The following is an 18,903-nucleotide window of genomic DNA, read 5'->3' as shown; positions in this document are numbered from 1 at the left end:
TTATTAAAAATTTGAGTTCTGATGAACTTTATTCTGATGAGATATAATGTGCATTTTGCACAAACAATTGTTTCTATAAAATAAAGTTCTGTCACACTTTGTCATTTAAGTGTTATCATATCGAATCGAGATTACATTGAACTGTGAACCTCATATCGAATCATCAAACAGAATCATGAGATAACCATAACCATATCCAGTTATCAATCTTTACAAAAGTGAAAATAATTGCAAGTTATAAGTTAATTTCAATTTGCCATTTCATTGAGCGCGTTTTTGATTTAATTCTGATCTCAAAATGTGAAAAAAAAAAAAAAAAAAAAAAAAAGACAAGACACGACACCACGGTCTTGAAATTTGGTCACCTGATTTAATCAATATTAATTCATTATTCCACTTACACTACACTTGGATTATCTTGTTTCTCCGGTTTTTAAAACATGATTTTCTCCCCCTTTCTTTACTTCTCATTCCAATTAGCATCATTTACTGTGAGAATGTTTCTAAATAAGGGGAATAGATGCTTTATTTTTTATCTGTTGAATTAAAAAAATAAATAATTGTCAACTCAACCTCCGAGTGCGTTGCATAAGAGCGATTGGGAAGGTGCAGGGATGTAACTTCTCATTTCAGGGAAGTTTTGCAAGCAACAAACCACAACATACCAGAGTGATGACACCAACTGTGCTTGGGTTTTATTAAAGGAATTGTTGAGCCAAAAATTCTGTCATCATTTACTCACCTTCATGTCATTACAAACCCATATGACTATTTCTTCTGTGGAACACAAAATAACATTTTGCAGAATCTCAAAGCTGCTTTTTTCAGTACTGTGAGAGTATATTGTGACCAAAGGCTGTAAAGCTCCAAAAAAAAAAAACAAAAAAAAAAAAGCACCATAAAAGAAGTCATTAATACTTGTGCAATAATCCAAGTTTGCTGAAGCCATACGGTAGCTCTGTTAGAGATTTGCAAGCTTCGGTTGAGTGGAAGATTTTCAGTGAACAACAGCTTAAATTTCATGCGGTTACTCACAGAAATGTATTGAACGACTTCAGGAGACGTTATGGTGTTTTTTGGAGCTTGTCAATTCACGGCCACTGTATGTTTTTATTGCACGGAAGAGAGCAGCCTGGACATACTGCAAACTTCTTTAGAAAAAATATATTTTTGGTGAACTAACTCTTTAAAGGGAGATGTAATGAGAATATAGCGGCTCTTTTTCATGCAAACACAAACGCACACGTGGGAATCAAGAGCAAGCGCATTCTGCCAACCTCGTCGTCCACATGCGCCGTTTAAACGCACCATCCAGGCCACCAGAGGGCGCTCTCAGGGGCGCAGCGCAAATCCTGGTGACCCTCTCTCTGCCCACGGTGAAGCGTGTTGACCTCAAGGGTCCCGGTGACCCAGAGATGGTCTGACCTTTGACCCCGATCCAAATAGAGCAGTGTGAGCGATAGACGCCACGAGAGAGGAGCTCACGAGCCAGAGCCAGAAGAAACCAGGTGACTAAAGAGACAGATGCAAAGGTAAGAAAAGAGAAAGACAAGAAATCAAGTGAGGAAACAGAGAATAGAAAGTGCATTGTAAGAGAAACACAACAAAAGTGGGAAAAAGGCTGTAGAATGAAGAAGGAAATCTAGTACTTGAGCACATGTAACTTAAGTGGGTAAATACCTAATCATTTGGCACTTATCCATGGTTATTATATCCTGTGTCTCAACTGGAAAAACATGTTAGCAATGCCAATTTCATGGAGTTTTCTTCCCAGGCACTGCACATACTGATAAAATGTATAGCCTGAATGCACTTTAGATCACTTTAGATACAAGCATCTGCCAAAAACATAAATATAAATGTGTTAGAGAATCTCACAAAAACACGTCAGAGTCATTTTTAAATCCAAAATAATAAAAATTATTTTTTGATTTGAAACTTTGATTTTTCGATGTGAGAAGAAATAAAATCGCTGAACAGCTGAAATCCACCTCCGGTTTGAGTTGGAGTTCTGTTGGTGTTTATTTTGTTATTATTGAATATCTGACTGCTCATTATCCAGCTTATTACAAGACTACTTGCCAAATAAACAAATAAATGCACATGAAACATTGATTTGAGTTGAAATTATTTTATCAGCTTCCTTGTAGAGATTGCACAGTGATACGAGAAGCAGGAGAGATGGCTCACAGAACTCTGATGAGAGGTCCGATATGTCCGATGTGCGGTTGTTACAGAGCAATATCTGACTGCTGGATGGCGCCATTGACCAATCAGAATAGAGTATTCCAGAGAGCCGTTTATTAACTAATGTTAACAAATGGAACCTTATTGTAAATTGTTACCGTAAAACTACACTTGTATTAGGACCAGATTTTTTGCATTGTGCCATTATTTTCATGAAAATTAAGCATTTCCAACTCCCAAATTATCATCACTGTAATGCATCAAATCTATAAAATGTATCTATAATACAATGATTTTTAATATAACTTTATAGTAGTACAAAAAATACTAATAATCTAATAATAATCATGAGGTGTACGTTCTTTACAATTTAAATGATTGTAATTACAATTTATAATTCATGTATAAATCTCTCTCTCTCTCTCTCATATATATATATATATATAAAATGAGTGCTATAACATTCGCAATCCTGCAGAACCAGGCCTGCATCTCGCTGGCAGCTGCACTGACATGAGACGTAGCGCATGTGGAGGCTTCACGTGATTCTCCGCGGCATCCACTCACATCTCATAATGTGCCCCACTGAGAGCAAGAACCACATTATAGCGACCACAAGGAGGTTATCCCATGTGACTCTACCCTCCCAAGCGACCGGGCCAATGTGGTTGCTTAGGACACCTGGCTAGAGTCACTCAGCATGCCCTGGATTCGAACTCACGACTCCAGGGGTGGTAGTCAGCGTCAATACTCGCTGAGCTGCCCAGGCCCCACACATTTAGCTAATTTGAAGATGCAGACTCCATCAGAACTCTCATCTCTGGTTCTTTACTGTGTGAATGCTCTGCTCATAATGAAGCGTGACTGTGTCTGACCTCACAGCGTGAGTGAATGAGCTCATACAGAGGGAGTGATGCTCTGTGTGGTCTGTATTAAATCACACATTCATAACTCACTTCTAACCTTCCATTACAATGTAGATTCATTAACGAGGACACATTCTCACGATGAATCGCTCATGGATGCCATCCGCATGATTCCCGTTTAGATCTTAATGGCTAAAAACTACAAACCTATTCATACCCAGAGTGATGCGACAAAGTTAAGTGAATGGTAGACTGAGTCTAAGAAAAGCTAGCAAACCTGAATGAAATGCAGTGTGGCTATTTACATACTTCACTGCAAAACACAAAGTCATTATCCTGGAATGAAATCATGGAGGTAAAATAGTATGAAAAACAGTGTATAAATGGTAATAATAACATTATTAATAATAATAGAAGGGGTGTCGATTTAATGCAATTACTCATTCCGCAATCCATATGCAAGTTCCAATAGTAAGGAATGTTTCTACCATCAAAGCAATTAAAGCTTGATGTATACCACCTTGATGTTTTTTTTATACATTTGTGTCAGTAGAGAGCAGTCAGTGCAACTCCAGCTGTACAGGCAACATGCCTCATCAAACCAATGAGCAGGCAGCACAGCCTTCCACAGATAACTTCTGATATTTTTAATATTCCATGTTCTAGGGGCCTGGGTAGTTCAGTGAGTAAAGACACTGACTACCACCCCTGTAGTTGTGAGTTCGAATCCAGGGTGTGCTGAGTGACTCCAGCCAGGTCTCCTAAGCAACCAAATTGGCCTGGTTGGGTGGGGCACGTGGCAAGTTGTGCGTGGATGCCGCGGAGAATAGCATGAAGCCTCCACACGCGCTATGTCTCTGCGGTAACGTGCTCAACAAGCCACGTGAGAAAGTCAAATATTGACCGTCTCAGACGCAGAGACAACTGAGATTCGTCCTCCGCCACCCGGATTGAGGCGAGTCACTACGCCACCACGAGGACCTAGAGCGCATTGGGAATTGGGCATTCCAAATTGGGGAGAAAAAAAATACAAAATATTCCATGTTCTATTCTAGGCCTAGTAAATATTACTGCATAAAATAGGAGTTGTCAAATTTGAGCCTTTTTTTACTAATCTTATAGAAATAGCCTACTTTGATTCTGATGGAGAAAATCTGTTGAGGTATTTGACACAATATACTTTATATGGTTAAAATAATGCATAAATCCTAAATGTAAAAAAATGCCCTTCAAAATCAAATGACAGGGGACAAAATGTGCCCCTTAATGCACAAGTTAACTTCTGACACTCGACTGTGAGCCATGTTGAAAACAGAGAACTAACAAGTTTTCTGACAGCGCGAGACGTGTGCTAGCATCATTCAGGACACACTGCAGATGCACGGCTGCTTGCACGACTATAGCAGCAGCTGCGGTGGTCTCTAGTGCTCTGTTGGGATATCAAAGCAGAGACAACGCTAAACTGTTTCAGCATCCAAGTTCAAAAAGTTCCACCCTGAATGCACATGCTAGCTTGTTTCTGAGTATCATGTGCTTTTACTCGCATATGGAGGAAACAATGCATTAATGCATTAAAGGGAAAGTTCACCCAAAAAAAAAAAAAAAAAAAAAAAAAAAACTCATCATTTACTCACGCTCATGCCATCCCAGATGTGTATGACTTTCTTTCTTCAGAACACAAATTAAGTTTTTAGAAGAATATCTCAGCTCTGTAGGTCCATACAATGCAAGTGAATGGGTGGCACATTTTTTAAGCTCCAAAAAGCATATATAGCAATCATAAAAGCAACCCGTTCGACTCCAGTGGATTAATTAATGTCTTCTGAAGTGAAAAGCTAAATGTAAGAAATGGATCAATATTTAAAACTTTTTTTTTTTACTAAAAATTCACAAGGGTCGAGGTCAAGCACTTTGGCAAGTTCAAGCAAGAACTGACACGTGAAATACGGGGAAAAACAATCCGGAAGTGCAGTGTTGTTTACAACAGAGAAGCATAGAGAATCATACATAGATGCCTCAGTCAGCTGGTTTGAATACGTCAATTGCGCCACTATCTTGGAATGGTGAACAAGGAGAGCTGTTTGAATGCAGATGAGTGAGAAGGGTGTGAGGAGAAGCCTCAGACTGCTGCATAAACTGCTTTTGTGTCGAAAAAGTACCGTGGCCCATAGAAACAGCTGCTAATAAGGGATCTATGTATGTCTATGCAGAGGAAGCTTACACGCTTCGCCGCGCGAGAGGCAGTTTGAACTCCACCCTAGTCAACAAGCTGGCCGGAAGCGAGCATTTTTAGTAAAAAAGTTTTAAATATTGATTTATTTGTTACACCAAGTGTTTTGCTTCAGAAGACATTAATTAGACCACTGGAATCATATGGATTATTTTTATGATGGCTATATGTTCTTTTTGGAGCTTGCACTGCATTGGAGCACCCATTCACTTGTATTGTATGGACATACAGAGCTAAAATATTTTTCTAAAAATCTTCATTTGTGTTCTGCTGTAGAAACACACTTCATACACAGATGGCACAAGGGTGAGTAAATGATGAGAGAATTTTCATTTTTGGTTGAACCAATCATTTAACTCATTTAACTCATCATGAAGCGAGCAGCAAACATCTCCACACATCCATTTGTTTTGAACTGTTTTTGGCCGTCCACACTGTGGACTAAGTTGGAGTTTGTTTGTTTGTTTTTAACACCATGCTAGCTTCCATGGCTATTTTCATGGCGAGAAATGTGTAAGGAATTCTATAAAAGTTTTTAAAATCTATTTTTCCTAAAAACTCAAATTGCAACCGAGTTGGATTAAATGGGAACATAAAAAAACTATATGCTGTGGTCTTCCATTCACACCTATAGAAGTTTAACCTGCTATAGTTTACTTCCGCGTTCCAAACCCAGAAATGTGTAAAGGGTCCATTTAGGGAATTCACCTGTGTGTTTAATAAAGAGGTCTTCTCAGAACAGTTCTTATCTGCCAGTGAGTCTGACACTATCTGTATCATTTAACATTCAACATGCATCCGAGGGGAATACAGGAATTTCAGTCATGTGTTCAGAAGTAATTACTGTCTCGTTAAATGATCTCATACTGATTTTATCATTCCTGGCTGATACGATCTCATTTAATTCTGAACACAAACACAAGGTCATATTTCTCTCGGTTTCTACTCTGAACTTCTCCACAGAGCATCAAGCCAGAGCTCTCTTAGCTGTCTCAGCTTGTAAATGCAAGAACATGTCCTGTGTGAACACCCCACTGATGTTAAGACAGTTCTGATATTGGGGGCCTGGGTAGCTCAGCGAGTATTGACGCTAACCACCACCCCTGGAGTCGTGAGTTCGAATCCAGGATGTGCTGAGTGACTCCAGCCAGTTCTCCTAAGCAACCAAATTGGCCCGGTTGCTAGGGAGGGTAGAGTCACATGGGGTAACCTCCTCGTGGTTGCGATTAGTGGTTCTCGCTCTCAATGGGGCGTGTGGTAAGTTGTGCATGAATCGCGGAGAGTAGCATGAGTCTCCACATGCTGTGAGTCTCCGCGGTGTCATGCACAACGAGTCACGTGATAAGATGCACGGATTGACAGTCTCGGAAGTGGAGGCAACTGAGACTTGTCCTCCACCACCCGGATTGAGGAGTAACCGCGCCACCATGAGGACCTAGTAAGTAGTGGGAATTGTGCATTCCAAATTGGGAGAAAAGGGAATTTAAAAAAAAAAAACAAAAAACAAAACAATTCTGATGTTAAGGCTTCCATACCTGGTATTTTCAGGTTTAGATCACAAACACTTCCAACACTGGCGACAGAAGCTGCTTTCTGACGACGCGTGATGCTCTCACGGATACGACCTTCTCCGGTCACTTTCACACTGAACGGACTTCCTGTGAATACAAACAGACAAAAGAGTGAGATCTCTTTCTTGACTCATTATTATACACAAATTTGGATTAAAAATGCAAAATTATGGTAACTGGATGGGACTTGCTGAATTAAACAAGTTGAGCCTGATCTTATAAAAATTGTGTGACTGTGGCAACATATTTGCAAAATGATATTGCGTGGTTCCTTACACATTGCGGCACTTCCGAGGTGAAATGTCCACTGTGTGGCGCTAAAAGAGTTAAATGTTCTCCCCAACAGATGAGGTTTTTAAGGTTAATGCTCTTCCTCCCTACCCTAAACCTTAAACCTAACTGATAATGTCAGAAACTGCAAATGTGACATAAAAATGCAATTGCATGTCATTTTGTGGTGCTTCTATGACACTTGGGGCTCATGTGTGGATTCGTGTGCTCTTCAGGACTCATAACCCCCTCCTTTACATCACAAGTGCAATGCTCTATCTGTTGAGCTGCTGCACAATTTAATCACACTAAAATAAGCTAGTAAATGCAGTTGGCTGAGTAATTCAAATGTTAAAATGAGACATGCGCTATAGTAAAATTGTTTAGATGTCATAAGATAGCATTACAAAACTGAAAAAATAAAATTCTCATGTCCCTATGCTCTAGGACTACACTTAAATAGAAAAATAAACAGTAAAGTACTTCAAAAGTTATATATATATATATATTATTTATAATTATTGTAACTATTTATAATTATTTAATCATTATATTGAATTATTGTTATTTGAGGGACTTTCTCAGCAAATATTTATATATTATTTAAATCGGCATATCATGTAATTAATTCTTCTAAAAAAAAAAAACATTATAATCGATTGACAGCCCTAAAATAAATATCTTTTGTGAATCTGTAGAAGGTCCTAAATGTCCACATGGCATTAGTATAGACAAGTATTTTGTGTGTTTGCTAATTACATGCAAAGAACTCAACCCTATGACTCATTCAAGAGTAACAGGGTAGAATAACGGTAAGAAAAACTTGATAAGGATTTCTAGTTTAGGTACAAGTAGATGGAGAGTGAGAAAAAAAGGGGCAAAGTCAGAGAACAATAATACACAAACACATTAAATTGAGTGAAGAGACCAAGTGTTACTCCATGTTAAACCCTGTTACCCAATATTCAGCCATGTTATATGGCATTCAGCCCTGTTACTTCAGTGTTTTATCACAAAATGAAAAATAAATCACTCCTGTTTTTCAATCACATTTGGTCCATATTTATTTTACTACTTTAATCAATAAAATGCTTGGGCTTGTTTTTCCTTTTAACAGAGCCCACATGTTTGAGATACATGCAGCCATTGTCTACAAAACAATCCTTTGTAAAAATGAAATATTATGGCCTGAGATAGGCAAAAAAGCATGTTTTCTTCATTTATATGTTGATAATTGACAAAGTTAAGTTTAATGTTCAAGAGGAGAAAGGCCTTAACGGCACTGCAATCGTGGAATCACCCTTGGAAAACATTATGGAATATATAGAAGTTCTTGTGCTATGAACAGGAAACTACAGTACCTGGAACATGCTCCTCTGCAAATCTGATGGACACAGTGTAGGTTCCTGGTTCAGTAGGACAATATGAGACGCCACAGGTGCCATCCTGAATGTCTTCGGTCTGTATGTCCACTTTACTGGGACCCTCGATGGACAACGCCAAGCCACCATAACCTACGAACAAAGTTATGCGATTCAGAATTACCACTGATTAAATGCTAACTAGACGGCAGACAGTTTACACTCGCAGACAAAAGTTTGGAGACACAAAAAAAATGTTTTGTACCATTTTCATATACTATTTAAAATACTATTTATTTCACTCTTTGTTTAGATGATCATAATTTTAAACGTGTACTAATCTGTATTTTTATAGTGGCTTTTCATAGTTTAATATCGAAAGTCTGGGTCAAGGCTAAAACAATAAAAATTTGAAATAAAAGTCATTTAAGAAAAGTACCAGAAATAAATGATTCCAATGAGACAGTCGTATATCAAAAAGTTGAACTCTATAAACAAAAAAACAGAAAACAATAAATCAACCTCTGGGACATGAAAGTGCCCGAAGTTAAAGAAATACCCCTTAAATAAACAAATAAAAAAAAAATGTCTCCCCTTTTCTCCCCTAATTTGGAATGTCCAATTCCCAATGCGCTCTAAGTCCTCGTGGTGGTGTAGTGACTCGCCTCAATCTGGGTGGCGGAGGACGAATCTCAGTTGCCTCCGCGTCTGACACCGTCAATCTGCGCATTTTATCACATGGCTTGTTGAGCACGTTACCGCGGAGACATAGTGCGTGTGGAGGCTTCATGCTATTCTCCGCGGCATCCACGCACAACTCACCACGCGCCCCACCGAGAACCACATTATAGTGACCACGAGGAGGTTACCCCATGTGACTCTACCCTCCCTATCAACCGGGCCAATTTGGTTGCTTAGGAGACCTGGCTGGAGTCACTCAGCACGTCCTGGATTCGAACTCACGATTCCAGGGGTGATAGTAAGCGTCAATACTCGCTGAGATACCCAGGCCCCCAAAAATTTAGTTTTTTTTTATAAATTAATATGCATGCACAATTTGTGTGTTGACAATTCATTTTAAGAATTTAATCATTTGCGTTTAGATCAAAAGGTTTTTAAGATCACAAGAACCACAATTCAGTCAAGCGTGTTCAAACGTTTGACTGGTAAAGGATTTGTTTTTGAGGAATTACACCCCCCCTAACCATGAAAAGTTTAAAAAGGTTGGAAAAACTGTGACTCATATTATGCACGATTTATGAGAGTATTTGAAGTTCCTCAGGTAACTGTGAGATCATTTGCGTGTTTGGGGAACACTTTGGTACCAATTAAGTCTATTTTCATTCTCATTTCCACCCTTGAGCCACTTTTCACAACTCGTTTGAATTTAGTCCGAGCCAATTAAGTCGATTCGAGAGCTTGAAAAAACATCATTAAGGGCCAGTCGTTTGGCAATAAGGGTTCAATTATAGCTTACGCAGTTCAAAACGATGCAACATGGGCTGCGAAAAAGGAACGTGGAGAGTGAGAGGTTATCTTCTACATCTATTAGTAATATCTTTGTCAAGAAGGAATAGAAGCTAGAAGAGCCACCCACATTCAGCATTTACATGAGAAAGCTCTTCAAAACAAGACCAGACAGCTTGCCTCATTGTTGAGGAATGACGAAGAGTTACTTGATCTCACGTTTGAAACTTTATTTGTTGGAAACTTTTCTATCACCTGCTTTTGGGAAATCAATTAAGTTATGTTGAAGCATGCATGAAGAACAAGGCCTAGTTGGGTTGTCCTCTCAGGTTCCTTACTAAGACCGAGGCTTAAACAAAATGGAAAATATAAGGAATGCTACTCTCACCAGCTTCCCTCGTGTCCACCACAAAGTCAGACATCTCAAACGTGCGTCCCTCCACCAGTCCTTGACCAAAGACCTTCACCCTGCTGGCGTCTCCAATCTCTGACTGGACCACCATGATGGTGATGGGACTGTTTGCAACATGCCGACTGTTTTTCTTGATGCTCACCAGGTGCTCTCCAACCTCTCTTGGGATGAAGGAGATGCCTGAAGAGATGAAAACCATGTGTGATCAAAAGAGTTCATAGTTGACTGAATGAGTGTAGAGCTTGAAGAATCCCAACATACCAATGTGGTTGTTGGGTTGTCTCTTGAGCAGACAGGGTTCATCGTGGCCTGAGGGGGCTTTGATACTCGCGGTGAGAAGACTGAGATCCGTCTCGTTGATGTCCAGAGAGAAATCAGCCGCTGAGCCGATCTTTACCTGCGACTTTCTTGTTATCTTCTGCAAAGACCAAAAACAATCCAACAGATATTCATTATTCCTACTCAAGTGCATATGTAAAGGCACTATAGGCATTTTTATGTCCCATGGGTTGATTATTATAAAAACAGATTTCAACATTTTACCTTTGTCATTTATTTTTTCTACTTTTTAAATGTATAGATTTTGTCATTTTATTACATTTGTTTTTTTCTTAAGGGTTTTAGCCTTGTCTGAGACTCTGACTTTCAATCTTAAAACATGAAAATCTATTCCATTACTACAAACACTTTTCATTCTTTGATGAGATTATCAAATAAACCATTTCAATATCTATGGAGAGAAAATGATTTATATATACACTTTTCCAATTTCCATGAGTGTAATTGGTTACAAAGAAAAAACAAGGTAAATATCACTTGGGAATTGATTGTTTTTAATTGTACGTCATTCCAAAGAAGCTGTAATTACGAAAAAAAAAAAAAATCATTTTTAAATATTTGTTTGTATTTAGGGTACATAACATGATAGCTAAAAAGACAAAGTTGGCCATTTTATTTAAATATTTTTTTTTTAATTTTATGTAATTTCCATCACAGAATAAAACAAACCAAAAAATAAATACAAAAATATACAATAATAAAAAAAACTTGTAATTTTGTAAAGAAATGTATATGTAGGCACAACTTATTGCTATAAAAAATTAATTTCAAGCATTTATGCAAAAACATCATATCAAAAGGTTAAGATAATAAGAAAGATAAAATTCAGTCAAACGTGTCCAAATATTAAAAAAATTATATTTTTAAAGTGTATTCGGGTAAACAACAAGCTACTGTGAAATCTGCCTCAGTAGGACAAAGGAACTGGCCATTTTATTCCAAAAATTAAAAATATGTCATTTGAAAATTAATAATATTAAACATGTAATTTCCACCACAGAATAAAACAAACCAAATAAATACTAAAAGATACGTTTTGTAAAAGTTTTATAAATAAATTCAGATGTAGGCACAATTTCTTTGCCTACAAAACATTTATTTACAAAGTATTTAAGCACAAACATTTATATCAGAAGGTTTTTAAAATCATAAGAAATAAACCTCTAAATTATGAAATATTGAAAATATAAATATTTGTGTATTTAAAAGAACAAAACATGTTTTGAAATATCATTTCCACAGAATAATACAAATTAAATACATAATTTGAGAGGTGGTGGTGATGTCTGTCTTTTTAAAAAAATGTTCAGGTGGATGTTAAAAAGAGAGATACATTCTCCTGTGATGCATGAACTGTATATCCAGTGTTGACCGTCGTTGAAGCGAAGTTGGATTTAGGATTAACTCGAGCAATCAATAGATTTATTTGACTGTGGCAACATGACTTACTGTGCAAAGATTAGTCCAACGTCATACAGACCACAGTGTGTCCAAGTCTTACCTGTGATTCTGGCCGTGAATGGACTTCCTGCGATGTGTTTGTCATTGTATCGGACGAGTATGTTGTAGTCTCCCGGCAGTGTGGGCAGGTAAGTAACCGTGCAAGTGCCGTCTTTGTTGTCGACGCAACTGATCTCGGCTTTAGACGGACCTTCAATGGCCAAGTCAAGACCACCTAAGTCCACCGAAACACAACAAGTTTATTCAACAACATGCAGTTTGCATTCATTTCACTTTGCACACTCGCGTGTAAAGTTGCGCAGCTAAAATCCAACCGACTGTACAGACCTTCGGACGCATCTTCAGTGTAGATGGTGAACATGGCAGTTTTATTGGCAATGCCGTACACCAGACCCGGTCCATACGCAGTCACGTTGGGGCTATTTGCATTGTTGACGTAGAATTGCAGAGGACTCTCTGATAGAAAAACAAACGACATATTGAAAATAGATAAAATAAAACATGCATACCAGAGAGAAGAAAAATTATAATGAGGAGAAGCAGGTGTTGAACATGAATGTTTTGAGAATTAAAATGATTCTTAGAAGTTATTTGTCCAGAGCTGCATTAAATATCTTGTGAACACAAAGACAAACATAGGAAGAACAACATTCTGTAAACACTTAACTTCAAAACAGAATAAAGAACAAGGGTGTTATTTATCCCCCCCAAATATTATACAATACATAACATTATATATAAAATATATAATAAGCATATTTTATAAATCACTGAATTTTTTGCATTGTAAAATTTTAATAAATACAGTAATGAAACCCTGTCTGAACACAATACTTTGATCTCATTTATCTAAAATCAGCATACATTTTATTTTTCATTTTGAAATGTGTATATGTATATGTATGTATATATAAGTTTTCAATTCAGTACTACCCTAATTTACACTTCCAATTGTATTTAAAATAAAAATACAATTTAAATAAGATTTAACATTTCACATTTAGTGTAATGACAATTGAGAAAATATGAAAATGAAGCCACTGCTCAATAAAATACATAGAAATAAAAACAAACAAGCCTTTTTTTTCCCATTAAATTTTGTAAATCACCAAAAAAAAAAAAAAAACTCATTGGCTAATATTTCACACCCCACCCCTAAATATGAAATAATATAACATGTATATAATAATAATAATAAATAATATTAGTTATTGTATATTGTGAAAACCTAATATAGGATCATTGACTATTTTGCATTGTGACATTATTTAATTCAATAATGAAAATTATCCTGTCAGAACAATGTTTTTCTGTTATTAAAATCAGAATTGTTTTAAGTTTCATTTTGAAATATTACAAATATAAAATAAAATGTGAAAAAGTTCCATTGAATATTTATTTCAATTGAAATTTATTTCAAGAAAATATGAAAATGACAGAAAAATATAATTAAAAATTAAATTATTATTAACTAGTAATGAAATATTAAAAAAAAAAAATCATTAAATACATAATGAAATCGTTAAAACTGTAAAATCATTAAATTAAATCATAAGATCTAAATCAATGGCCATTGTTAAGAGTCCTGCCTGCCAATAACTGTATTAAAAAAGAAAAGATTTAAGCTTGTGCTTACTGTAAATGAAAAATCAACCCAAATATAATTCTAATATGAAAATGAACACAAACTAGTGCTTAAATAAAATATAAGGGACATTTGTTGATTTATTTAGTGATTTAATAATTACAATTTGATAGTTTTTAAATAATTATGCATTTAATGATTTATTTAAATGAACTGAGTAATCTGGACCTCCATAAAAAAACAAAAACAGGCTTCATTCTCTTTTTGTAAAATATTATTCTTTCTTGCATTTGATTTTAGAATGAAATATGATACGTTCTTGACAGTTTTTGTGAAATTCATCAATTAACCACAAGCAATGAAACACCAAAAATGACTCTGGTTTAATATACTACAAAAAAAAAAGAAAAATAATAATAATGAAACAAATTATGCAAAACATCCCGTAGCAGCCTCGTTTATACAAGCTCATTGTTAACGCTAATTTTAACAGGATATCCTCATGAGCCAGTGGGCACTCCTCGACCACACAACATATTCCTGCTGCCTTACATGGACAAATAAAGCCATTGGATGAGGTTTGACTATCATACTCATGTTTTATTTACTGAGGTTTATAATGGCACTGGACCAGCAACTGGAAAACATGAAACTCCAGCCATAAAACAAGCACCTACATGAGGATCTGAACCCAACACAACAGCCCCAAACACAGATACCACAGAGCTGATGTCACCAGAGAGATCTCTTACAGCACCGTAAATAAATCAGCCCAAGTGATCTTGTGTGTACGCCCTCAGTCAACTTCAATCTATTCAAAGGTGAAGCTTCCATTTCCAATGTTCGAGGAGGTCTTAATAAAACCAAAATAAATAAATAAATAAATCCTGACAGGCAATTTATCAATAAGATGACTCACTCTTAATCAGGAGAGAGTTGATGTTCTAGTGGCTTTAAGGGGATAGTTCACCCCAAAATGAAAATTCTCTCATCATTTACTCACCCTCATGCCATCCCAGATGTGTATGACTTTCTTTCTTCTGCAGAACACAAATGAAGATTTTTAGAAGAATATCTCAGCTCTGATGGTCCATACAATGCAAGTGAATGGTGACCAGAACTTTGAAGCTCCAAAAATCACATAAAGGCAGCATAAAAGTAGTCTATAAGACTGCAGTCAGTGGTTAAATAATTGTCTTTAGAAGTGATATGATAGGGGTGGGTGAGAAACAGATCAATATTTAAGTCCTTTTTTTACTATATATTCTCCTCCCTGCTCAGTCAATCTCTACTTCCACTAATCAAATTCTTCTTGTGTTTTTTGGTGAATCACATTCTTCATGCATATCGCCCCCTACTGGGCAGGGAGAAGAATTTCTAGCAAAAAAGTACTAAAATATGAATCTGTAAAACTATCATATCACTTCAGAAGACATGGATTTAACCACTGGAGTATGGATTAATTTTATGCTGCCTTTGTGCTTTTTAGAGCATAAAAATTTGGCACCCATTCACTTGCATTGTATCTTCATTTGTGTTCTGCAGAAGAAAGTCTTACACATCTGGGATGGCATGAGGGTGAATAATGATGAGAATTTAAATTTTTGGTTGAACTATCCCTTTAAAGCAACAGTTCTCCAAAGATAAAAAAATTCAGTCATCTTTTACTCACCCTTAGCCCAAAGTATACTTTGATTTTGACGCGAACGTTCAGCGTCTGCGTACAGTCGAATGCGAGTTTGTCAAAGTATTTTTGACATTTGATGGTGCGCACATACAGGCAGTTGCTGGTTGACTGTAGACACTGGACTATTTCTCTTCAGGTGTTTAGACCCATGAAGATGTCTTTATATTCCTTCAGACTCGAGTTATACAAATGCAGATAAGTCCTGACCTCCTCACACAAGCGTCCTTTTTTTATTTAATCCCCTTTTCTCCCAATTTGGAATGCCCAGTTCCCACTACTTAGTAGGTCCTCATGGTGGCGCAGATTACTCACCTCAATCCGGGTGGCGGAGGACAAGTCTCAGTTGCCTCCACTTCTGAGACCGTCAATCCGCGCATTTTATCACGTGACTCGTTGTGCATGACACCGCGGAGACTCACAGCTTGTGGAGACTCATGCTACTCTCTGTGATCCACAAACAAATTACCACATGCCCCATTGAGAGCGAGAACCACTAATCACGACCATGAGGAGGTTACCCCATGTGACTCTACCCTCCCTAGCAACCGGGCCAATTTTGGTTGCTTAGGAGACCTGGCTGGAGTCACTCAGCACACCCTGGATTCGAACTCGTGACTCCAGGGGTGTTAGTCAACGATCAATACTCGCTGAGCTACCCAGGCCCCTCACACAAGCGTTTTTGACGTGCACATCCATTGTTGTTTTTCCTTTCGTCTCCTGTTCTTTGTGACTTCTTCTAGCCATTCTTCGTGACAACAACTCGCTGGAAAAACGAGATTTAATCGCATCCCGAAAATACTGCGTTGCAGATGAGATGTATATAGCACTGAATAAGAGATTCTAATGAAATTAGCCTCGGCAATCCTAAATTTCACTTGGGCGGCCACCGAAATTTTTTTCAATGGGAGGACCATGGCATTGTTCTTTCCCTGCTGTCAACCCACCAGTTGAGAAACACTGGTTTAGATCATGTGTTATGTAAAGGGTTTTAGACTCAGACCTGGAATGTGTGTTCCGTTAAATTTGATGTGCATCTCGTGAAGTCCCGCTTCTGTTGGTGAAAATTTCACCGTCACTGTTCCGTCTTTGTTGTCGATGATCTCGGGCTGAGCGGTCTTACCTGATGGCATGTGAACTTCGCCTGAAAAAATAAATATTGTGGGTCATTATTGCGAGTTTTAATCAAGTATCGGTAAGATTTACAAATTTTTTTATTTGTTAACATTTGTCCTTATATATATATATATATTATAAAAATAATTCTCTGGACAATTTTTTTCTTTTACCATTATTAAAATCAGCATGTTTTTTTTTATTATTCATTTTGAAATGTTTTTTTTTGTTTGTTTTTTTTTAAATAAAGTACATTTAAAAAACATTTTAAATAAAATTTAAACAATTTTTAATGAAATATTTAAATTCAGTACTACCTTTCAATAAATAAATAAATAAATAAAGATACATTTGCAGCACTAACTTAATAAGGCAATCCAAAAATGTTAATGTTTTATTTTCAAGCTAAGCTTCATTATATGCTAAATATATTTTCTTTTTTTATGGGGGGTGGGTGACTTTCAGGTGAAACATGGCCTGTAATTTTTAATGTTATATATTAGATTATTATAATATATAAGCCTATTTTAGAATCATTGTGAAATTCTTTCAGGATTGTGACATACATTTTTTAATAATGATATTTAAATGTTTTTAAATATCAAAATCAGCATTGATTTTTTTAGTTCATTTTGATTAATTTTTCACCCATTTGTCTGGCCCTCTTGAAATCTCTCACCTGTGATTTCACCTTTGCTCAATGTAAATGGAATCACCATATCGAAAGGTCTGTATCCCGTTCCATTCACACTGTTTACAGGAATATATGCTCCATCCGTAACCTACAGGGCAGGGAGTAGAAATTTAAATAACGGAGACAGGATGGTACAAAATGTGTCCATAAAAGCTTTTTCTGTGTGACCCTGAAAGCAACAGACTGAAGAGGAGAAAAGACATTAAGAGCCCAGTGATTCAGCCACAGCGCAAAACAAAAGTGCATTAGACCGGAGAACGGACAGGACGGGTGAACTGTGATCGCCAGCAGCACACCTGACAAAGCAAAGTTATGAGTTCTGTTATTTGACATTCTGGATAAGAGAAGGATGTAGAAAAACACAGCAAACCATGAGAAGACAGCTGAAAAAAATCAAAATGATAAAGATAGAACTAAACATGTCAAGACATCTCATTGAAGCATTCCGCAGATAGATGCAATTTATGACATGCTGTCAGCTGTAATCTGATTGCAATACTTTAAATTGTAATGCATTACACTACTTTGTGTATTTAAAAAGTAATTTGATTACAGTAACAAATTACTTTGTAATCAGATTACAACCGACAATCTCAGAGCAACTGAGCAAAACCTCCTGCATACAGTATTTCTCTATTCTATATTTTTTGGAACAATATGTACAGTACTGCAAAAAGCACTATACAAATAAACATAATTGAAACATTACATAATTACTGCAGAACAAAATAGTTATGCGTTAAAGTCAAAATAATGACCTATTTAAAACTAGCGTGTGCGCTCCAAACAAAACAATGTCAATCAAAACACTGCTTCTGTCATCAATAAAACACACTACTGAGAAAACCAGAGTGTGTCCGAGTCTCAATTCAAAGAGAGAGAGTCAGAGAGAGATGAGCTGTGAATAACCACTCCAAACTTTTCCTGCAAAGAACAATGCTTGATTGGTCAAAACGAGGCAGCAATGGAAATCCCTTACGCCATTAGACAAGAGAGAAAAGGTGAGAAGAGTGACCAACACAAAAAAACCCCAAAAGGACAAAAAGACGACGACGGGATGATGCATGTGTGCAAGAGTTGAAAATGAGTGGCGGTGGAGTGACTGGGTGTCCGCTGTGAGATAAGGGGGCGAGACGTGTGTGTTTGTACCCAGGGCTGGAAGCCGACGCCCGGTGCTGTCTTTGTCTGTTGCACTGGCATCTGCTGCACCTGGGGAACTTCATCCGTTGCCTGGGAAAATGACATGAATGAAAGTAACATTTCAGAGGAATAATCAGGCCACAAACATGCTCTACACCTGTGATTATCAATGGGTCTGGCTTCAGTGGGGCTGGGGAAAAATACATTGTTTTTTTTTAGATTCATAGCAATCTTCATTTGAACAATCCCAATATAGATTCTTAAAAACAGGAGTGTTCATTATATCAATCGCTATCTACAAAATATCCAATGGTTGAACGGTAAAATACACTTTAAAATTAGTGATGTATTAAATGTAAACACTTATGTCTAAAATGAACAAACAGCGGGTCAAAAAATGTGTAACAAAATATCATACTTGAAATGTAAATGCAGCCTTACACACCTGCTGCTCTCGGAGATTGATGGGACAACTTTTAGTAGCTTTAAAAAATATTGATGTATTATAATCATACAGTGA

The 18,903-nt window shown here is 36.9% G+C and overlaps 1 protein-coding gene across 1 annotated transcript in view; it reads right to left on the bottom strand.

Annotated features, from left to right (window-relative positions):
- The window catches only part of LOC127427840 (filamin-B-like), a 101,761-nt gene that overhangs the window by 11,080 nt on the left and 71,778 nt on the right, over positions 1 to 18,903 (bottom strand). Inside the window, 10 exon segments of the mRNA XM_051675665.1 lie at positions 6,819 to 6,941; positions 8,486 to 8,638; positions 10,341 to 10,544; positions 10,626 to 10,768; positions 10,770 to 10,782; positions 12,205 to 12,378; positions 12,492 to 12,620; positions 16,437 to 16,577; positions 17,229 to 17,331; positions 18,393 to 18,473. Of these exon segments, the coding sequence (XP_051531625.1) occupies positions 6,819 to 6,941; positions 8,486 to 8,638; positions 10,341 to 10,544; positions 10,626 to 10,768; positions 10,770 to 10,782; positions 12,205 to 12,378; positions 12,492 to 12,620; positions 16,437 to 16,577; positions 17,229 to 17,331; positions 18,393 to 18,473 (1,264 nt within the window).

The sequence above is a fragment of the Myxocyprinus asiaticus genome, chromosome 37 (genome assembly GCF_019703515.2).
Source record: "Myxocyprinus asiaticus isolate MX2 ecotype Aquarium Trade chromosome 37, UBuf_Myxa_2, whole genome shotgun sequence".
Classification (NCBI taxonomy): domain Eukaryota; kingdom Metazoa; phylum Chordata; class Actinopteri; order Cypriniformes; family Catostomidae; genus Myxocyprinus; species Myxocyprinus asiaticus.
This window is presented reverse-complemented; position numbering and strand designations above follow the sequence as displayed.